Below are 15,615 nucleotides of genomic sequence, written 5' to 3'. Positions count from 1 at the left end.
AACTGTGAAGTGTCCTAAAATTATATTACCTTTTTATATATAAATTTATTATTTGCCTAAGACTTTATTATAAAACGTAAAAACATTTGAACTCAGCGATCGAATGATAGTAGAATCAATTCTAATATTAAAAAAACATATTTTTTTCCTGTGTAAGTAAAGTGTGTAAAACTCTCTCTTGATACTTACCTGTAGTATTAATGCTAATAAAAATAATTCAATTAATAAAATCGCTACATACTATAGTTTAAGATACCATTACATATGAATATAAAAATATAATACAAATATTTTACCTGTTTCAAGAACTCTTCCAACGCCATTTCTCCCTGAGCAACAGACACTACGTCTTTCACAGTGTGCTCATTATGTAACAAGTCCGCATCCCACACTTGTCCTAGGGTCAGCTCTGATAGAGACCAGTCTACTTTGAGCGCACGACACAGTTGACGCCAATGACGCTCTTTGAGCGCGTCGGATTTGAGTTCCACGATTAACATGTTAACCTGTGAAAAGTATTTTCTTCCTTTAGTATTAATTATATTATAATAGAAGTAAAAGAGGGTAGTTGTAGGATGACATTGTGTCAATCGGGTAATGGCCCTAATTGGAAGCAAACTCGTATGAAGTATTGTTGTCAAGTGATTCCGAATAATTTTTAAAAACGTTCTGATTCCTTAATTTTATGAAAAACAGTCATGTGCTAACATTAATAGAAATTAATAAAATGAATATAAAACTAACATATATAATTTTAATTAGAATTTAGAACTTTCGAGAAAATAAATATATAAATAGCAATACCTTAGTGTATGACTGCAATAGTTTGCGAACATACTCGTAGCTGTCGTACATACGTAAGCGTGCTGGGAGCTCCTTCAACTCGTTCAGCATTGCTTCTAATTGTTGCCTATATAAAAAAAATCATCATCATCTTCAAATATCATCTTGTAAAATTAAATATAAAGTAATTTGAAAAAATTAAACTAGCTCTAAATAGTTGTCAATTATACAACATTCCTTTTCAGAAATGTGTATAAGAAAAACTACTACACTAATTTTGATGAGGCTAGGATTGAAATTTTTCCATGAGTTTTAGTTTTCGAGAATTTTATGGACATATACTTATTAAATTTAGCACACGACGATAACGACGACACGACGTGACGTAACCCTCCTATGATTTAAAATTGGTTAAAAAAATATTGTCTAATTGTTGTTGATATGTACCTCAACTTTCTGGGTTGTACCGATAACCAAGGCTTCTCTCTAATATCATCTATCTGAGTCCAGATCTTGCTCAGTGAAGACCATACTCCGCGCAAATCTTGCAATTCCTCCAATGCGACGGTCATACGCTCGTTGTTAACCGAACTACCTGCAATTTAAGGAAAATTTTAGACAATCATACTAAGCACTGTGTACATTTCACAATCGAAATCCTGTTATTTTGGTTGATTTAAATTGTTTTTGATAATTACCATATAATACCTACCATTTAATATCGTGGCTATTCTAAGTAACGTAAAAACAAATGAACTGTCGGTGGCTTTACCGCCAAATCTTCGTGGTAACTTTTGTAGTTGCAAAATTATTTACTTCGACTTAAAAGATTCTATATGTGTACAATATCATTCTTTATGTGTACATTATTATACGTCAATTTAATTAAAATAGTTTAGTATTTCTACTATTAACTATTATATTAGATTTCTACTGTTTACGATTATTTAATTGATAATAATTATAATAGTTCTGAGATAAATATTAATAATAAATATATATTACCAGTATCATGTAACTCCAGAGCCTCTTTAGCTTTAGCGACATTATCTCTTTCGTCCTTGAGGCGGGTGTAGCGGGTCTCCATCGCTTGCAGTCTTGTCAGAGCGTCTTCAGGGCGGGTTGAACCATCAGTGGGCTTGCTCCGTTCCCACTCAGCTAGGAATTCGAGGGTACGGGCTTCAACTGCTTTGTCCTCGGCTACTATTTTTTGTTGGAGAGATGCTACCTAAAAACATATTGAAATTGAAATATATAACATAATACCCATACCAACTTTTTGTTATAATATAGCAAAACAAATATTGCAGCCTATGTGATATTCTGATGTAAAAGCTATATTACTGTACAGTATAATCTATATCCGTTCTTTAGCATTGCGTAAAAAAGAACAATAACCTGTCATTACAAACTTTCACTTTTATAATATTAATTAATTAATAATTATTTGTAGGATATATTAAAGTTAATATACAAATAAAACATAAGAAATCAAAATAATATCAACTTGGAATTTTTTGAATGAAATCAATTATATTAATTTCTTACTTGAGTCTGAATTGATGAGTCCTTTCTACGCATAATTTCGTTAAAGGCGCTCCATTCGCCTTCAATATTATCTACATGCAGCCATTGAGCTGGGAATTGGAATCTAAAAAAAATATATTATCGATATAGCCACATAAATTATACATAGATTAATAAATTAAGATATTGTATAAAATTATACCTTTGTCTTTCAAGAATACGTTGGGCCTCCCTGTAGATGTCCACTTGTTTTTCCCAAGCTAAAACCTCTCTCTTCAGTTGTTGCACATAAGTAATGAGCGATACAGCGTCGCTCGTTGAGGCTGCCTCTATAGTAATGGAGAAAAAAATGTTTCTTTTTACATAAAATAATTATATATAGTTTTTTCGTTTTGTTAAACTTTTATTTTATCTTAGTAGTAGGTCATAATTACGTTATTATGATTTCTTATTAAAATCAAATTAAAAACTCTCAAATAGTCACACAACACTTATTGAAATGAAATAAAATGTAAATATACATACCAATAGTCTGCTGCTCCAACTGTCCTCTGGACTTGGCCAACCTGCCATGGAATTGCACCATCTCACCGCCAAGTAAAGCTCCAAACTTGCCAAGCACTTCCTTATGCCAAGCGTCGTATTTAAGAGCCACTTTACTCTGTACCCGGGCAAAGTCAATCACTACCGGCCCGTATTCGCGACGAGTGTCCGATGTATCGAATGTCGTGCGAGATTTTCTGTTTGTGGAAAAATAATTATATTTATTTCATTTTAAAAAACTTAAAGAGGCCAGTCTTAGCGCAGGGGCCCTGCGTGTGGTTATGGGTTCGATCCCCACTCGAGGAAATGAAATATTTATTTAAATTTATATTTTCATTTCTTCGCTCTGGTGTCGAGGGAAAGGGTGGCGTAGAGTAGGTACAGCCACTCAAGACAGAATACCTCCTGATTTCGGCGGAAAGTGAAGAACGGAGTGTCTTAAGATTAGGATCCCCCTGCCTACTCCACTGTGTGCGGGATACAGCGTGAAGCTGATTACAAAACACAAAATAAAAAAATAAATAAAGGTTGCTTGGATATAAGACAAATTCTCAGTATGATTCTATGTATAAATTTAAGCCTTATATTTTATTCTCTATCTCTATCAGTAACAACTATACACACAAAGAATAATTGAAACAATAAATACATATTCACGTTTCATAGAATATTAAGGAATGGGTATGATCTTACTTGATATCATTTAAGCACTTGATCCACAGAGTTATATCCTCACCAAGACGACCATACAAGCTTTCCGGTTGCAGATCCCACAGTGCTTGGTAGCTATAAAAAAAAAAAAATAATTAATAAACTATTTTGGAATATTTATATATATCTGAAGCAAAAACGTTTCCTTTTTACGGATATTACGCGCACGTAGGATTGTGAAATTTGGCAAAGTTATAGTTAATATAGTGTAGAGAGAGTGAGAATATTTTAAAGTAATGAATAAAAAATAAATAAAGTTAATTAAATAAACAAAAAATGCATTAGCATATGTTTGACAATATACACTTTTATATACTGCGACATATACATTGCTATGACAACGCGTATTTTACGCGTCAGTTCTCTAGTAAAAGAATAATAAGAATAACAATAAATATATCATACCGTAGCCATTCATCGACATATTCGCGTACTTGAGATATCTTCTGTTCAATGGCGTCGTAAGCGTTTTCTAGTGGCGAGGACCCACCGGGCAGTTTGGTCAGCAGATTCCTGTATGTAGCTGTTTGAGCTCGCGCCACACCTACTTGATATCTGTTTTAATAATTATTATTAATTACATATATATGGTTATTATAGACTTTATTAGAAAACATAAATTTGAAGGGGATTTGAACACGAAACCACAAATCCAAAAAAAACTTTTTTTTTTTTATATTTCCAAATAAATATTTTTTCTTTCCTAAGTGTAGAATAACACTTTCAAAATGTAAAAATAAGTAATCTATAATTTCTACATTACTATTTTGACTTGCACCCTGATGACTTGATCCCTTCACTACAATGTAAATTTTTGTAAAGTAAATATTATATGAAATTGATATTTTAATTAGTTATGTATAAGTAAATATTATACATAACTAATTAAAATATCAATTTCATATCTTTTAAATTATGAAATAAAAGAATTTCCATAAAAACCTGGTGCTCTGTAAACGATGCTGGCTGGTGACCACCGCCTGCCAGGCGAACATCTGACGCATGAGCTGGAACCGTGCTTCTTCGAGAGACGGGAACAAGTACATCTGCTGGTTGGTTATTCGCACTTCGTGGACTACACGGGCGATCTGACGAATTTAAAAAATATAGAGAGTAAAAATATGAAACAAACTTTAAAATAAACATACAAGAGAACATGGTATTAAGTACACTAAGTTCACCATCTTTTGCCTATTATAAACATAGTTTTTGGAAAAAAAGAATACAAAATAAGGGTAAGAATCTACAGCATGTTAGATACTTACCAAATTCATGACTTATTCTATAATTTTTATATTGACAGTTGACATAATTACCTGTGGTTCTCCACCAGGCTTGTGAGTTGGTTCAGCGGGTGAATATGTATCCATCGAGAGATCTAACTCATTGATCTTGCCAAGTAAAGCCATTGTCCATGCTTCAATACCAGCTTGTAAGCGCGCTGCAAGACTCTTCTCAACCTAAAAATAAATTATTAAAGTAAAATATATATACATGTACATAGTATATACGACAAATAAAATATATTTTTAAAATTACATATTTTAAAATAGTAAGTATTTTTGATTCACATTGTATAAAAAGATAATTTAGTTACATTTAAATATTGAAAACACGACATTAATTTGCTAACTAAAGAAGGAAGTTACAAAATGAAACAACAATACTACTTTAATAATCAATTTGTTAGATGCCTATTTCAAACTAGCTTACAAAATTTAGAACTTACAAAATCTAATAAAACTAAACCCATACCTCCTCATCCAAACGCTGCACCCACAAATGTAAATTACTGTACTGACGTAAAGACAGATCGTCGATAGCTCGCTGGAGTCTACTCAAGATGTCAGCCAAGCTTGGAGCTGAATATGGACAGGTTTCGAGAGACCTCGCGTCTACTGATATTTGTTCTTCTACTGCTAGCAGATCTTCAACCTGTGAAATATTTATGATGTTAAACACTGTTACTTATGTATATGGTGTAATTTATTATGATTATATGCAATTCTATATTTCTTTTAGAGTATTAAATTTTATCTTTAAAAAAAAATTTTTTTCTCATATATCAATGTTGTGGTGTTGTGTTTAACTATAAAGCAGTAGTTTTTTGATCGATTCCCACTCAGGGTTGAATATTTTCATTTCTTTGCCCTGGTAGCAAGACAAAAGCGCGGCGTTGAATTTCGCTATTCAACACACCATATCTCAAAAATCCAGCGCAAAGTAAGGAACACCAGGTCCTCCTACCTACCCAGCTTTATACGGGATACACTGTGAAGCTATAACCAACAAATCATACTATTTTTTTTAAATACAGAATGTTACTATATTTTCTATAAAATATATAAGTTTACCTTTTCTTGGAATAGAAGTACAACTTCACTAAGCTTTTGTACATATGGGTCCAATTTATAAGACTCCCACACGAGAGCCATCCCTTCAGATACTTGGAACAGAACATCACGACGTAGTCCAGCTACGAGCGGTATTATAGACGCTTTGTCGCGAATCTAAAATATTAAAGTAATATTATTAATTGTTTATTTCATTAGACGAAAACTGTGTTTACAAATTACAATATACAAATATGTTGTTTTAAATACTTTTTTCATTTTACAATCAATAATTTATATACGAATTATATAAATAAATTGTACTTTATAAACACAGATTCAATTAAGAAGATGTGAAATAATACAAAAACGCAGAAAACTCTCCAAAATAAAGAGACTTATAATTATAAAATTTTGTATATAAAGTATATATGAAGCTATAGATGTAAATTTATATAAATGTGTTTTGCATATTATACAAATAATACCAGCAATATAATAATTGTTAGTATATATTTTATATGAACAGAAAGCAGATAATGCAATAAAACTGAAAGCATTATATTGATAACATGCAGCCTATAAATAATCTACCTTTGTATGGTTCCTATTATTTAGCTGCATAAACCAAATACACATGTGTTAGTGACATTGTCATGAATTATATTAACAGTGTATTATAACTCCTTTCAGTATTATAAAGAAGATACTTTTAGTGCCAATTGTATTTATTCTACATTATTGTATTCCATAGTGCATACGGTGATTATGAGTGTATTTATAAATATATATAAAAAATACCTTTTCCAATGTTCGTTCGTAAGTGCGTACGCTTTCGATGAGAGAAATAGCAAACGGGTAGAGTTGATTTGCTTGATGAGCCTTGTTGACGATGGCCAATGGTACTCTGTTGAAAAAAAAATATATATATACATAAGAATTATAAAAATTAAATTAATTCATCTTAAAGATTTAAATAGATCATATTTATAAAGAACATACCTGAAGCCCAAGTTCTTCAAGTTACGGACTTCTTTGTAGAGAGTGATAATTTCAGGTAAGAAGTTGACTTTTAATTTCAAGACAGTACCAGTTTTGCTGGAGCGAGCACGGACTGACTCTATTGCGAAAATACGTCCAGATACTCCTAGGTTACGTTGTTGAACCTAAAAGAACGACAAAATAATTTAAAAAAATTATATAAAAGATAAATTCTAATACTAGAAGTACATATATTAATATTTCATAATTTTTATTACAATATCTTACCTTACGCGCCCAATCATCAAAGACTTCTTGTGTGTCAAGCTTTAAGCGGAAACTATCGCCATCAGCTTTGAGCTTTTGTCCTTCAATATGGTTTTCCCATCCTTTACCTACAATTATAATTGTGTTAAAATCACGAAGCTTAATATTAATGTATTTTAGTTGAATTTCTATAAGAATCAATTTTATTTTAAATTTTATATAAAAATATAATTTACAAAATAAACAACTTACATACAAAAATACATTGAAAAATCTATGCTATAGCAAGCTAATTACCCAAGACATCTTCAACACGTTTCAAGTAGGCTGTGAGTTGATGGTCTATTTGCTTAGCCCATATGATGGATCCAGCGACGGGTGGTAAATCGCGAACTAGAGATAATCGACTGCATTTCGATTGCGGATATTGAACCTGTACATATAAAGTTTTATTTATAAAAATATATAATCATGTAGTATAAGAAAATATGCCTGCTTTTATCCTAACTAGTAAGTATACATACACATAACCTTACACGTAAGTTTACCTCATAAGGCCAGATAAGACATTGTAATCTGTGTTTTTCGGTTATGTTAGGTGAAAAATAATTTTGCACTGGATTCTTGGCACATTAAGTAAATTATTTTCATCCACTGTTTAAATGGTAACAATTTACTAACCACTCCTCTAAATAAAAATAAAATCGACAGTCAATACATAGAGAAAATTCTCAACTACTCCACAATTATATAAATTAATATTAATTCACCTTAAATTTCTCATGCAATGCTTCAATATCATCCTTAACACGCTGTATAAGTTGTGTCTGGTACTCGCGTATCGCGCCGCGTATGTGCGGGCGCACGAATAGGGCGTTGAAACGGGAGAATATGCGGAACATTTCGTTGGCGTTCTTCGCCGTACCCAGTTGGTCTCGGAGATGGGCGGTGATGCGGGTTTCGACGCGGTCTGGTTGTTTAAAAAGTGTTAAGTTATTATTCTGATATACATTTATTATTTACCATATACTTTAAACGTTATGCATGTAGGTAGATAGGATGAGCAAAAATAATTTTATATAGTAAAATATTATTTCTTTTTAGTAAATTTCAAAAAGGAGATAGTTAAATTCGAATGTTTAATTATTATTCTACTTCGCGTTCAAAAGCACACACTTCATCTTTCGACTGCCCACCTACGCCAGTGTCAGATATTATATAGTAATTATTTTTACCAATTCTATCTTCATAACGTCGCACAGCCGCTTCCCACGCATCGCATCCCTCACGTGAGATGTCCAAGCAGTCCACTTCTTTAACGTTCTCATACGCCAAGTTCACCTGTTCAGTAAAATATTGGTGTCAATTTAGGTTAAAATAAATTAGGTAATTTTACTAGAATGAAGCATATCTAGCATATGCTACACTTGGTCCTTGATCAAACAAATAAAGTAGAAATAATTAAAGTATTTGTTTGTATTGTATAAAAAAGATAACTAAATTAATTAAAAATTCTAATAGTTTTTATAATAGATATTATTGTAAGTACAATAAATATCCTGTTCATTAATTTCTACCAAAGATTTCAAATAAATCCAACAACATTACCTCAGCAATAGCATTAGCGTCAGCGGCATCCATAGTGAGCGAGTGGGGTTGTGCGGGTTCGCCCGCCGCGCCCGTCTCCGTTGTGGCTGCGGCGCGGGGGCGGAGCACCTTACAAAGAAAAATATTTAAACCTGTTAATATAAATCCTTTAAAATTCATCTATAATAATCACTTGTATGGTCAAAATATATTTTTTTATGTTAGCACTCATACCCGTAACATAACAGTCCGTAGCTGCTCATGGTGTCGTCGGAAGCGTCTCATGTGCTCCATACGTGCTTGCAACCGCTTGTGGGAAGGCGACACACGCCACACCATTTTGAGATGTTCATCTCGTTTCTTTTTTACTATATCTCTGCAAGTGCAAATGTAGTTTTATTTGTCATTGTATATCTCAGTGCGGTATTGGTTTCCGCCGTTCTATATATAATGACAAAAATATATATTTAAATTTAATTAATAATTCAAATCCCACACCACGGGAGGAATATGCCGCAATCCGCATATGTGGAATTTGCGGGTGATGCGTAGCTAAATAAAAAAAAAAAGGACAAAATGGCCATTAAAATAAATATTAAGCTCATAAAAAATATGACGGTTTCTTTGATAATACAATTTTATTACCTCAATAGACCTTGTAGTTTCTCATATTCGTCATCCCAGCAAGAGAACACTTCAAAGCACTGAGTCATCACACGTTCAAAGTCCTCAAAAGGTATGTGCATCAGACGACGAGTTCCAAGTACCTAAAAATATTAACATATAATTATTAAAACGCTCACTGCTTTAATCAAACTTTACGACTTTTAGTGAGTGTGGTATGGAGTCTCTCGCCAAAGCACGATTTTTTCCTAGTGCGTTTGCTGGGTCGAAAAGACACGTTCGACTTCCACCTGATGAAGAAAATCATTAAATAAAAATTCGAAATACCTTTAAAAGTTGTTGCCCGAGGTCACGTGATATAGCCTCTACAAGTCTCAAACCACGCTGAATAGGATATTTGGTTGATCGGATTTTACGGAGATGAGAAAATATTTGTTGAACTGCCAATCTACAGAAACAATATTAAGAAATATATTTAATTTATAATAATAATGAAAACAAATGAAGCCGTAGGGGCGACATAGTGGTTGTAAACACGATGGTCGTGAATTCTCACTTGGTAAAATAAATTACTTTCATTTGATTGCCTTGGTTAGAAAACAAATTGCGGCGTTGAAATTCACTCAATGGAACTTAACAGCCAATTTTCTACAAATATAACATAAAGTTGGGAATGCAGCGTTTTAACACTGGATTGATTCCAGTAGGTCCAGTGTTAAAACTCTACATTGTCCACTATGCATAAACTATATGTCGGATAAAGCTTTCAGCCAAAAAAATATTAATGTAATATAAAATATATAATAAAAGCTAATTTGTAAAGTAAAACAAACTTCCTAATATTATGTACATAACAAACTTTATTGTGTTTCTTTATACAAAAAATATTATAATGAAGCTATAATTTTATTAAAATAAAAAATATTTTAGCCTTACCTAATCCTTTCTAACTCAGTGGCACTGAGTAGATCATTGATGGGGAAGTCTTTCATGAGTGGATTGTAATCAGAAACTGTAGCAAGTGCTTGCTTGAGACCTGTGTCAGTATCAAATGACACTGTGGCGTGGAATCTTTTACCATATTTTAGAATATCCAAAGTTAAGGCGACCTATAAAGAAAAATAAAAGTTTAATAAAGAAATTTCTGAACTCATCATAGCACAATGTCTCTGTATAAACAATCATGTTTATTATTGTTTAAGAATGAATTATTTTCATTTTAAATTGAGGTTTATGATATGGCATTAAACTGGGATTAAAATTATAAAAAAAAGAAAAACACAATAAAAAATATTGCTAATAAGTAAAAATGCTGACCTCAATACTTTCTCTTTTCTCTTGAATGCGATGGAGGGCTCTTTCAAGGTTCAACCAAAAAGATATTTCTTGCAAAGCTGTGCCATTGGATGGATCACGGTCTAGTTTGGTCACCTGCGAAATTATTTATAATAAGATTCATAGTTTGTTTCATTTTAAAAATGGTCAATACGTAATAAAAACAAAAATATTTTAACTAACCTTCTGGATTTCTTTAATCCAGCGATTAACTCCATTCTGAAGTTGGTTAAGGAATGTTGAATCTTCTACTTTATCCCCAAAGTCTGCTACGCGAGGTTTGCGGCCTTCATCAGCAGCTCTGAAAAAAAATATTAATAATAAAATATGCACTTTATGGGAGAAAAAAAATAATTTATGGGAGAAAGATATGAATAAAGATTCATGTTGCACTTAAAAGATAAAAATAACGAAACTATTAGCATAATATAGTATAGTATAACTATACTAGATATTTATTTAGTTTTATGGTATTTTAAACAGCAAAATGAACTTTTATTCTGCCCTCCTGCAAGCCAACTCTCTTTTCACACTTCTGTTTATACATAGGGACTGAAACAAAATAAGAAATGTTCAAAAATATTAGGTATATACCTTTTAATGACAGCAGCCACAGATTGATGTACAGGTAGTGTTATCTCAGGAATATCAATATTTTGTTGTAGATGTAGCAATCCCATTTCAAGCTCAGCAATCTTCTTCTCAACTGATGGTGCCATTTTATCTCCATCCCTGTGAATATGGTTTGAAATAAGTTTATGTGACAATAATCATAATCATCTTGAATGCTTGTTATTATTATTCTATAATGATTTGAAGTATATTTGGTTTTTACTTCTATTAATATAGTGTGAAAACTCACCTGTCTGCTCTACCACTTTCTTTAACATAACTCTTGAAGAATGGAGCCATAGTCTTGCTGATGAAAGCATGAAGGGTTTCATAAGGAGAGCCATCTGATAAGTTGATGAGGCGTAGCTGACTATGGATAGATTTGTCAGCTTCAATCACAATACCACGCTTGATGCAGACAAATGCAGCTACTCTTGGTGATGTGAAGTGCACCTATATAAATTAATACAATTATTGTAGAAAAACTAAATGTTAATTTTAATAAAAAGTTAATTTATAAATTTAGCCTTATTTCACTTGCCTCATTACTAATTTGGTAAGAGACTGCCTCTTTTTCTTCTTCTCCTTCAGTTGGCTGCTCACTATCATCTTCTGTTGGTATACAATAAATAAGTTGTATGTTTTTAAAGGATTGTGGAAACCTGATTAACCAGACAAATTTTTGTGCTTAAGCATTCAGATAAGTAAAAATCTTTATAAATGAAACTATGAAAAAAAGATTTGAAAAAATATTTACTTAAATCTAATATAAAATATATACTTAAGTATGTTTGTGTATATATAGTTATTATTTAGTAGTGTTTCTTAGTCTTTTTTTTATTTGCCTTTAACTAAATGTGTCATGTCTACTGTCTATATATCCAGTTGATAATCTGAAATATCTAAATCTCTACAATTAAGGGCCAGATAAGGGAGTTTCCACTGTAGTGTCTCATAATATATTAAAAAAGTAAGTTGATTAGATTACTTTTAAAAGTTAATTTCAAGAACTCACATAAATAATCAATAGAAGGTAGTAGGACATTTGCATAATGCGTCAATGCAGAAAACATACATATATGAAATAGATTTTATGATATCATAGCGTACCTTTCAACGAGAATCGTTGGACGTATAATGATGATACTTGTGGATCAGAAATAAACTTTTTTATACAATCCTGGTTTACTTTATCGTCAAGTGCCGCGGTGAGAGTTGGTGGAACGATGTCATCCTCCGGCAAAAGTACCGTTGCAGCACGACGCAAGTAATTTGCAAAATCTTGGAAATCTACGACTACTATATTTTGCGCTTCAGGAGCGTTTTCACTCCCGTCAAGGGAGTCTCCCATGATGTTTCGGGATAATAAATACTAGTCTTATTAGAATCAAATAGCTTTTTTGCGGCCCCAATACACCGCAGCCGCAAAGAATACAGTTTGACAACTATAGAGAATGAGCAGCTGGCTATTGATGACGCATTTTCTTGTATTGCCATTGCAAATATTTAATGGGCGTTGTCTACACTATCAAATTTGTCTATAGCATATTGTATTTAAATAATAATTAATGTAATATACGAATAAAACAATTTATTTAATACTAAATATAATTAATTTAATTATATCTATTAGTTTATGGAATCATACTAATATGAAAATAACATAAAAAAAATATTATCATTTACACAGATATCAGAATAATTATCATTTAGATACTTAAGACTCGGTTGTTTTGAGTTATTCGCGCAGGCTTTATCACGCATATAGCAAGGTAGACAGTGTTAAGACACTCTGCCCACTTGCCGACGAAATTTAAAGACATTGTGATCAAGAGAAAATGACAATATTAAATAGTTCATTAAGTACCCCGAGTGCGAATTGACCCGTAACAGTCACATGCTATGCTATTGCGCTACACGGCCTCTCAATTACATAAAATTACAATATTTTTCTTTTTGATTGAAAAAAAAATAAATTCACCATCTTAATAATCACTAAAACACCATAGAACAATGACGAACGAAGGAGATAGTTATGACATACAAATCTGTTTGTCATTTATTCCAAACAATCCCACACATAGCAGGGTAAGCAGATTGAACCTGGGAACCTTTTGTTAAGACACTCCGTTTCCATTAAGACACCATTGGTCCTCATTTCACCTAGATACTCAGTTGAAACTAAAAACTTATTTTTACAATTTATATTATTTTAAAGTATGTCCCATTTATTTGGTACTCGGTGTAAGAAATGTTAACTAAAAACAAATTGTGTCTGTCTGTCAAAAACACGTATTTTATTTCAATATTAGGTAAGATAAACAAAATTAAGTTAAGATAGCCACGCTCAGTAAAGGAATACATATATAAGTTCCTTAAAAACCTTTTAAATCCTCTTTCCTGTTTAACGGTATTTTCAATCAAGTCCCCTTCCGTTACTACGATTTATCCATCGCAGTCGACAAAAAATCTGCCTATATCAGCCTATAATGCCTGTACGAATATACAAAGTATTTGGAACTTTAACATTGAACTTTTAAGATATATTTTGGGGCTGAAAAACATCTCATTGTAGAAGGTGAATATCACAGCGCAGACTATAAAGGCAGTGATTCGAGGAGCGTTTCGTCAGTTTACAAGCCCGCTGTAATAAGATATCGGACGCTCTATCACCCTGGATAATGTCTTTATTATGCTTGCTAAAACAAAGCTATTTTTGAAAATTTATTTGTTTGTATTTTGTATTTTTTTATTGTTTTTAATGGTTAATATTAGAGCGAAGAATTTAATTCTATTCATGCGTTTAATCTTTAAGTGTTAGCAAAACTAATTATTTTTTAAGGAATCGCAGCTCATAAAGTTAAAATCCCTTCTGTTCCTATTTCCACAGGAATTTGTAAAAAAATATTTTTTAGAATCCAGGCAGGCATTGCATAAAAGCAACCATAAATATAAAAACTTTAAATTTAGAATACATTTAGTTTAGTTCAAGAAAAGTAAAAGATTTTGCAATTTTGGTTTTATTTGTTAGATACACCAACTGAAAATCAATATACCTTTATATGTGTTATATGTGATGGAATATAAAAAAAAGAAAAAAAAAAACAAGATCATGGCACAGAGAGTGGGCTTTAAATTCCCCTTTTGAATTGAAATGGCAAAAAAATATTTTTATAATTACGTTACTATTGAACAAAATAATAAAACTGTGGCATAACAATAACATAATAGTCTTCATATTGAGGTCCTGGGATTGACACATATCCAACGAAACTTATGTTATTTATTAATAAATACATCCTCAAAATCCAACACGATGCCTGTTAGCCAAGTTGCTATTAACATATTATAAGCGTAACTTGAACGTATTCTATTTGCAGTAGTTATAAAGTTTCCTAGTAAGGGAAACACTTTTGGGTGGTAATTTGTCGCTAAAATCCTTATTTATTGCAACAGAGAAGTTGGATCGGCCCCGGGGGCGAATCGCAAAGTTCGCTCCTTTAACTTCGCTTCACTGAATGCCTACACCTTGAGCACATATTGAGGTTGAATCCTCGCTTTCTTGTTTTAGTTGAAATATGGTGCTGGGAAAACTTTAATACGATTTTGGAACTTTACCCTTTCACGTTGTCTTAACTACTTCTAAATCTTTATCTTATTCTTTATGCACTCGTATTGTATGTTTTTTGTTTGTTTTTATATGTACATTACGAAATTATACATTTGGTAGTAAAATATTTATATATAAGTACATAACAAAAAATCTGCTTCACGCTGGATCCCGCATAAAATAGGGTAGGCAGAGGGAACCTAGTCTTAGGACACTTTTTCCCCTAACTTAAATAAGTGTATACAATCTTATTGCGTAAATGTTATAAAATTGAATTAAAAAATTGCAATGTTTAATTTATTTATCTCGAATATTTATGATTAAATATTTTTTTTATCAACCATATACAGAAAAGTAGATAGGTACGTAGTACGGTAAATGTGGAATAACACTTTAAAAATGTAAAAAAAGTAGTAGCTGGCTTTCCAAATTTAAATTAATATTCTTTCTGCTTTGTAAGCACAAATTTCATTATATCAATTCTGAATTTTTTGCATCGTTTCAAAAATTTAGGCAGTGCGATATTATAATGGTAAATATTTTGCCTTTTTAACGAGGTAGTAATTTTATTACGTTCCCCTAAAAGGGTTGGACGCGTCTCGCTAAATTTAAATCCATAGGTTTCATGGGAAAGTATTAACTTGAAACTTAACAGAATTTCTAACAACAATTTCTCTTAGGATATAAACAAAGTGTTATTGT

General features: G+C 31.8%; 1 protein-coding gene across 5 annotated transcripts in view; it reads right to left on the bottom strand.

The window, feature by feature from the left end:
- Dhc64C (dynein heavy chain, cytoplasmic) overlaps positions 1-12,733 on the bottom strand; it is a 43,259-nt gene extending 30,526 nt beyond the window's left edge. For 3 of the 5 annotated variants that reach the window (XM_085185075.1, XM_085185074.1, XM_085185077.1), the window contains exons 1-31: positions 12,414-12,733; positions 11,845-11,915; positions 11,554-11,756; positions 11,286-11,423; positions 10,875-10,992; positions 10,674-10,787; positions 10,293-10,465; positions 9,684-9,804; positions 9,378-9,499; positions 8,967-9,108; positions 8,754-8,861; positions 8,381-8,486; positions 7,916-8,115; positions 7,443-7,578; positions 7,167-7,273; positions 6,900-7,063; positions 6,699-6,804; positions 6,492-6,515; positions 5,919-6,074; positions 5,320-5,499; positions 4,881-5,024; positions 4,507-4,652; positions 3,970-4,119; positions 3,547-3,639; positions 2,836-3,050; positions 2,513-2,639; positions 2,332-2,434; positions 1,789-2,011; positions 1,231-1,378; positions 805-910; positions 297-506 (exon numbers count right to left, since the gene is read on the bottom strand). In XM_085185075.1, the coding sequence (XP_085041201.1) occupies positions 297-506; positions 805-910; positions 1,231-1,378; positions 1,789-2,011; positions 2,332-2,434; positions 2,513-2,639; positions 2,836-3,050; positions 3,547-3,639; positions 3,970-4,119; positions 4,507-4,652; positions 4,881-5,024; positions 5,320-5,499; positions 5,919-6,074; positions 6,492-6,515; positions 6,699-6,804; positions 6,900-7,063; positions 7,167-7,273; positions 7,443-7,578; positions 7,916-8,115; positions 8,381-8,486; positions 8,754-8,861; positions 8,967-9,108; positions 9,378-9,499; positions 9,684-9,804; positions 10,293-10,465; positions 10,674-10,787; positions 10,875-10,992; positions 11,286-11,423; positions 11,554-11,756; positions 11,845-11,915; positions 12,414-12,654 (4,395 nt within the window). In that variant the 5' untranslated portion in view covers positions 12,655-12,733. The remainder of the gene's footprint in view (positions 1-296; positions 507-804; positions 911-1,230; positions 1,379-1,788; positions 2,012-2,331; positions 2,435-2,512; positions 2,640-2,835; positions 3,051-3,546; positions 3,640-3,969; positions 4,120-4,506; positions 4,653-4,880; positions 5,025-5,319; positions 5,500-5,918; positions 6,075-6,491; positions 6,516-6,698; positions 6,805-6,899; positions 7,064-7,166; positions 7,274-7,442; positions 7,579-7,915; positions 8,116-8,380; positions 8,487-8,753; positions 8,862-8,966; positions 9,109-9,377; positions 9,500-9,683; positions 9,805-10,292; positions 10,466-10,673; positions 10,788-10,874; positions 10,993-11,285; positions 11,424-11,553; positions 11,757-11,844; positions 11,916-12,413) is intronic. The other 2 variants (XM_085185076.1, XM_085185078.1) reach the window with 1 other exon arrangement.
- Between the last annotated feature and the right edge of the window lie 2,882 nt (positions 12,734-15,615).

This window comes from Heliconius melpomene, chromosome 4 (assembly GCF_056956725.1).
Source record: "Heliconius melpomene rosina isolate 202511_hmr_F chromosome 4, ASM5695672v1, whole genome shotgun sequence".
Classification (NCBI taxonomy): Eukaryota; Metazoa; Arthropoda; class Insecta; order Lepidoptera; family Nymphalidae; genus Heliconius; species Heliconius melpomene.
This window is presented reverse-complemented; position numbering and strand designations above follow the sequence as displayed.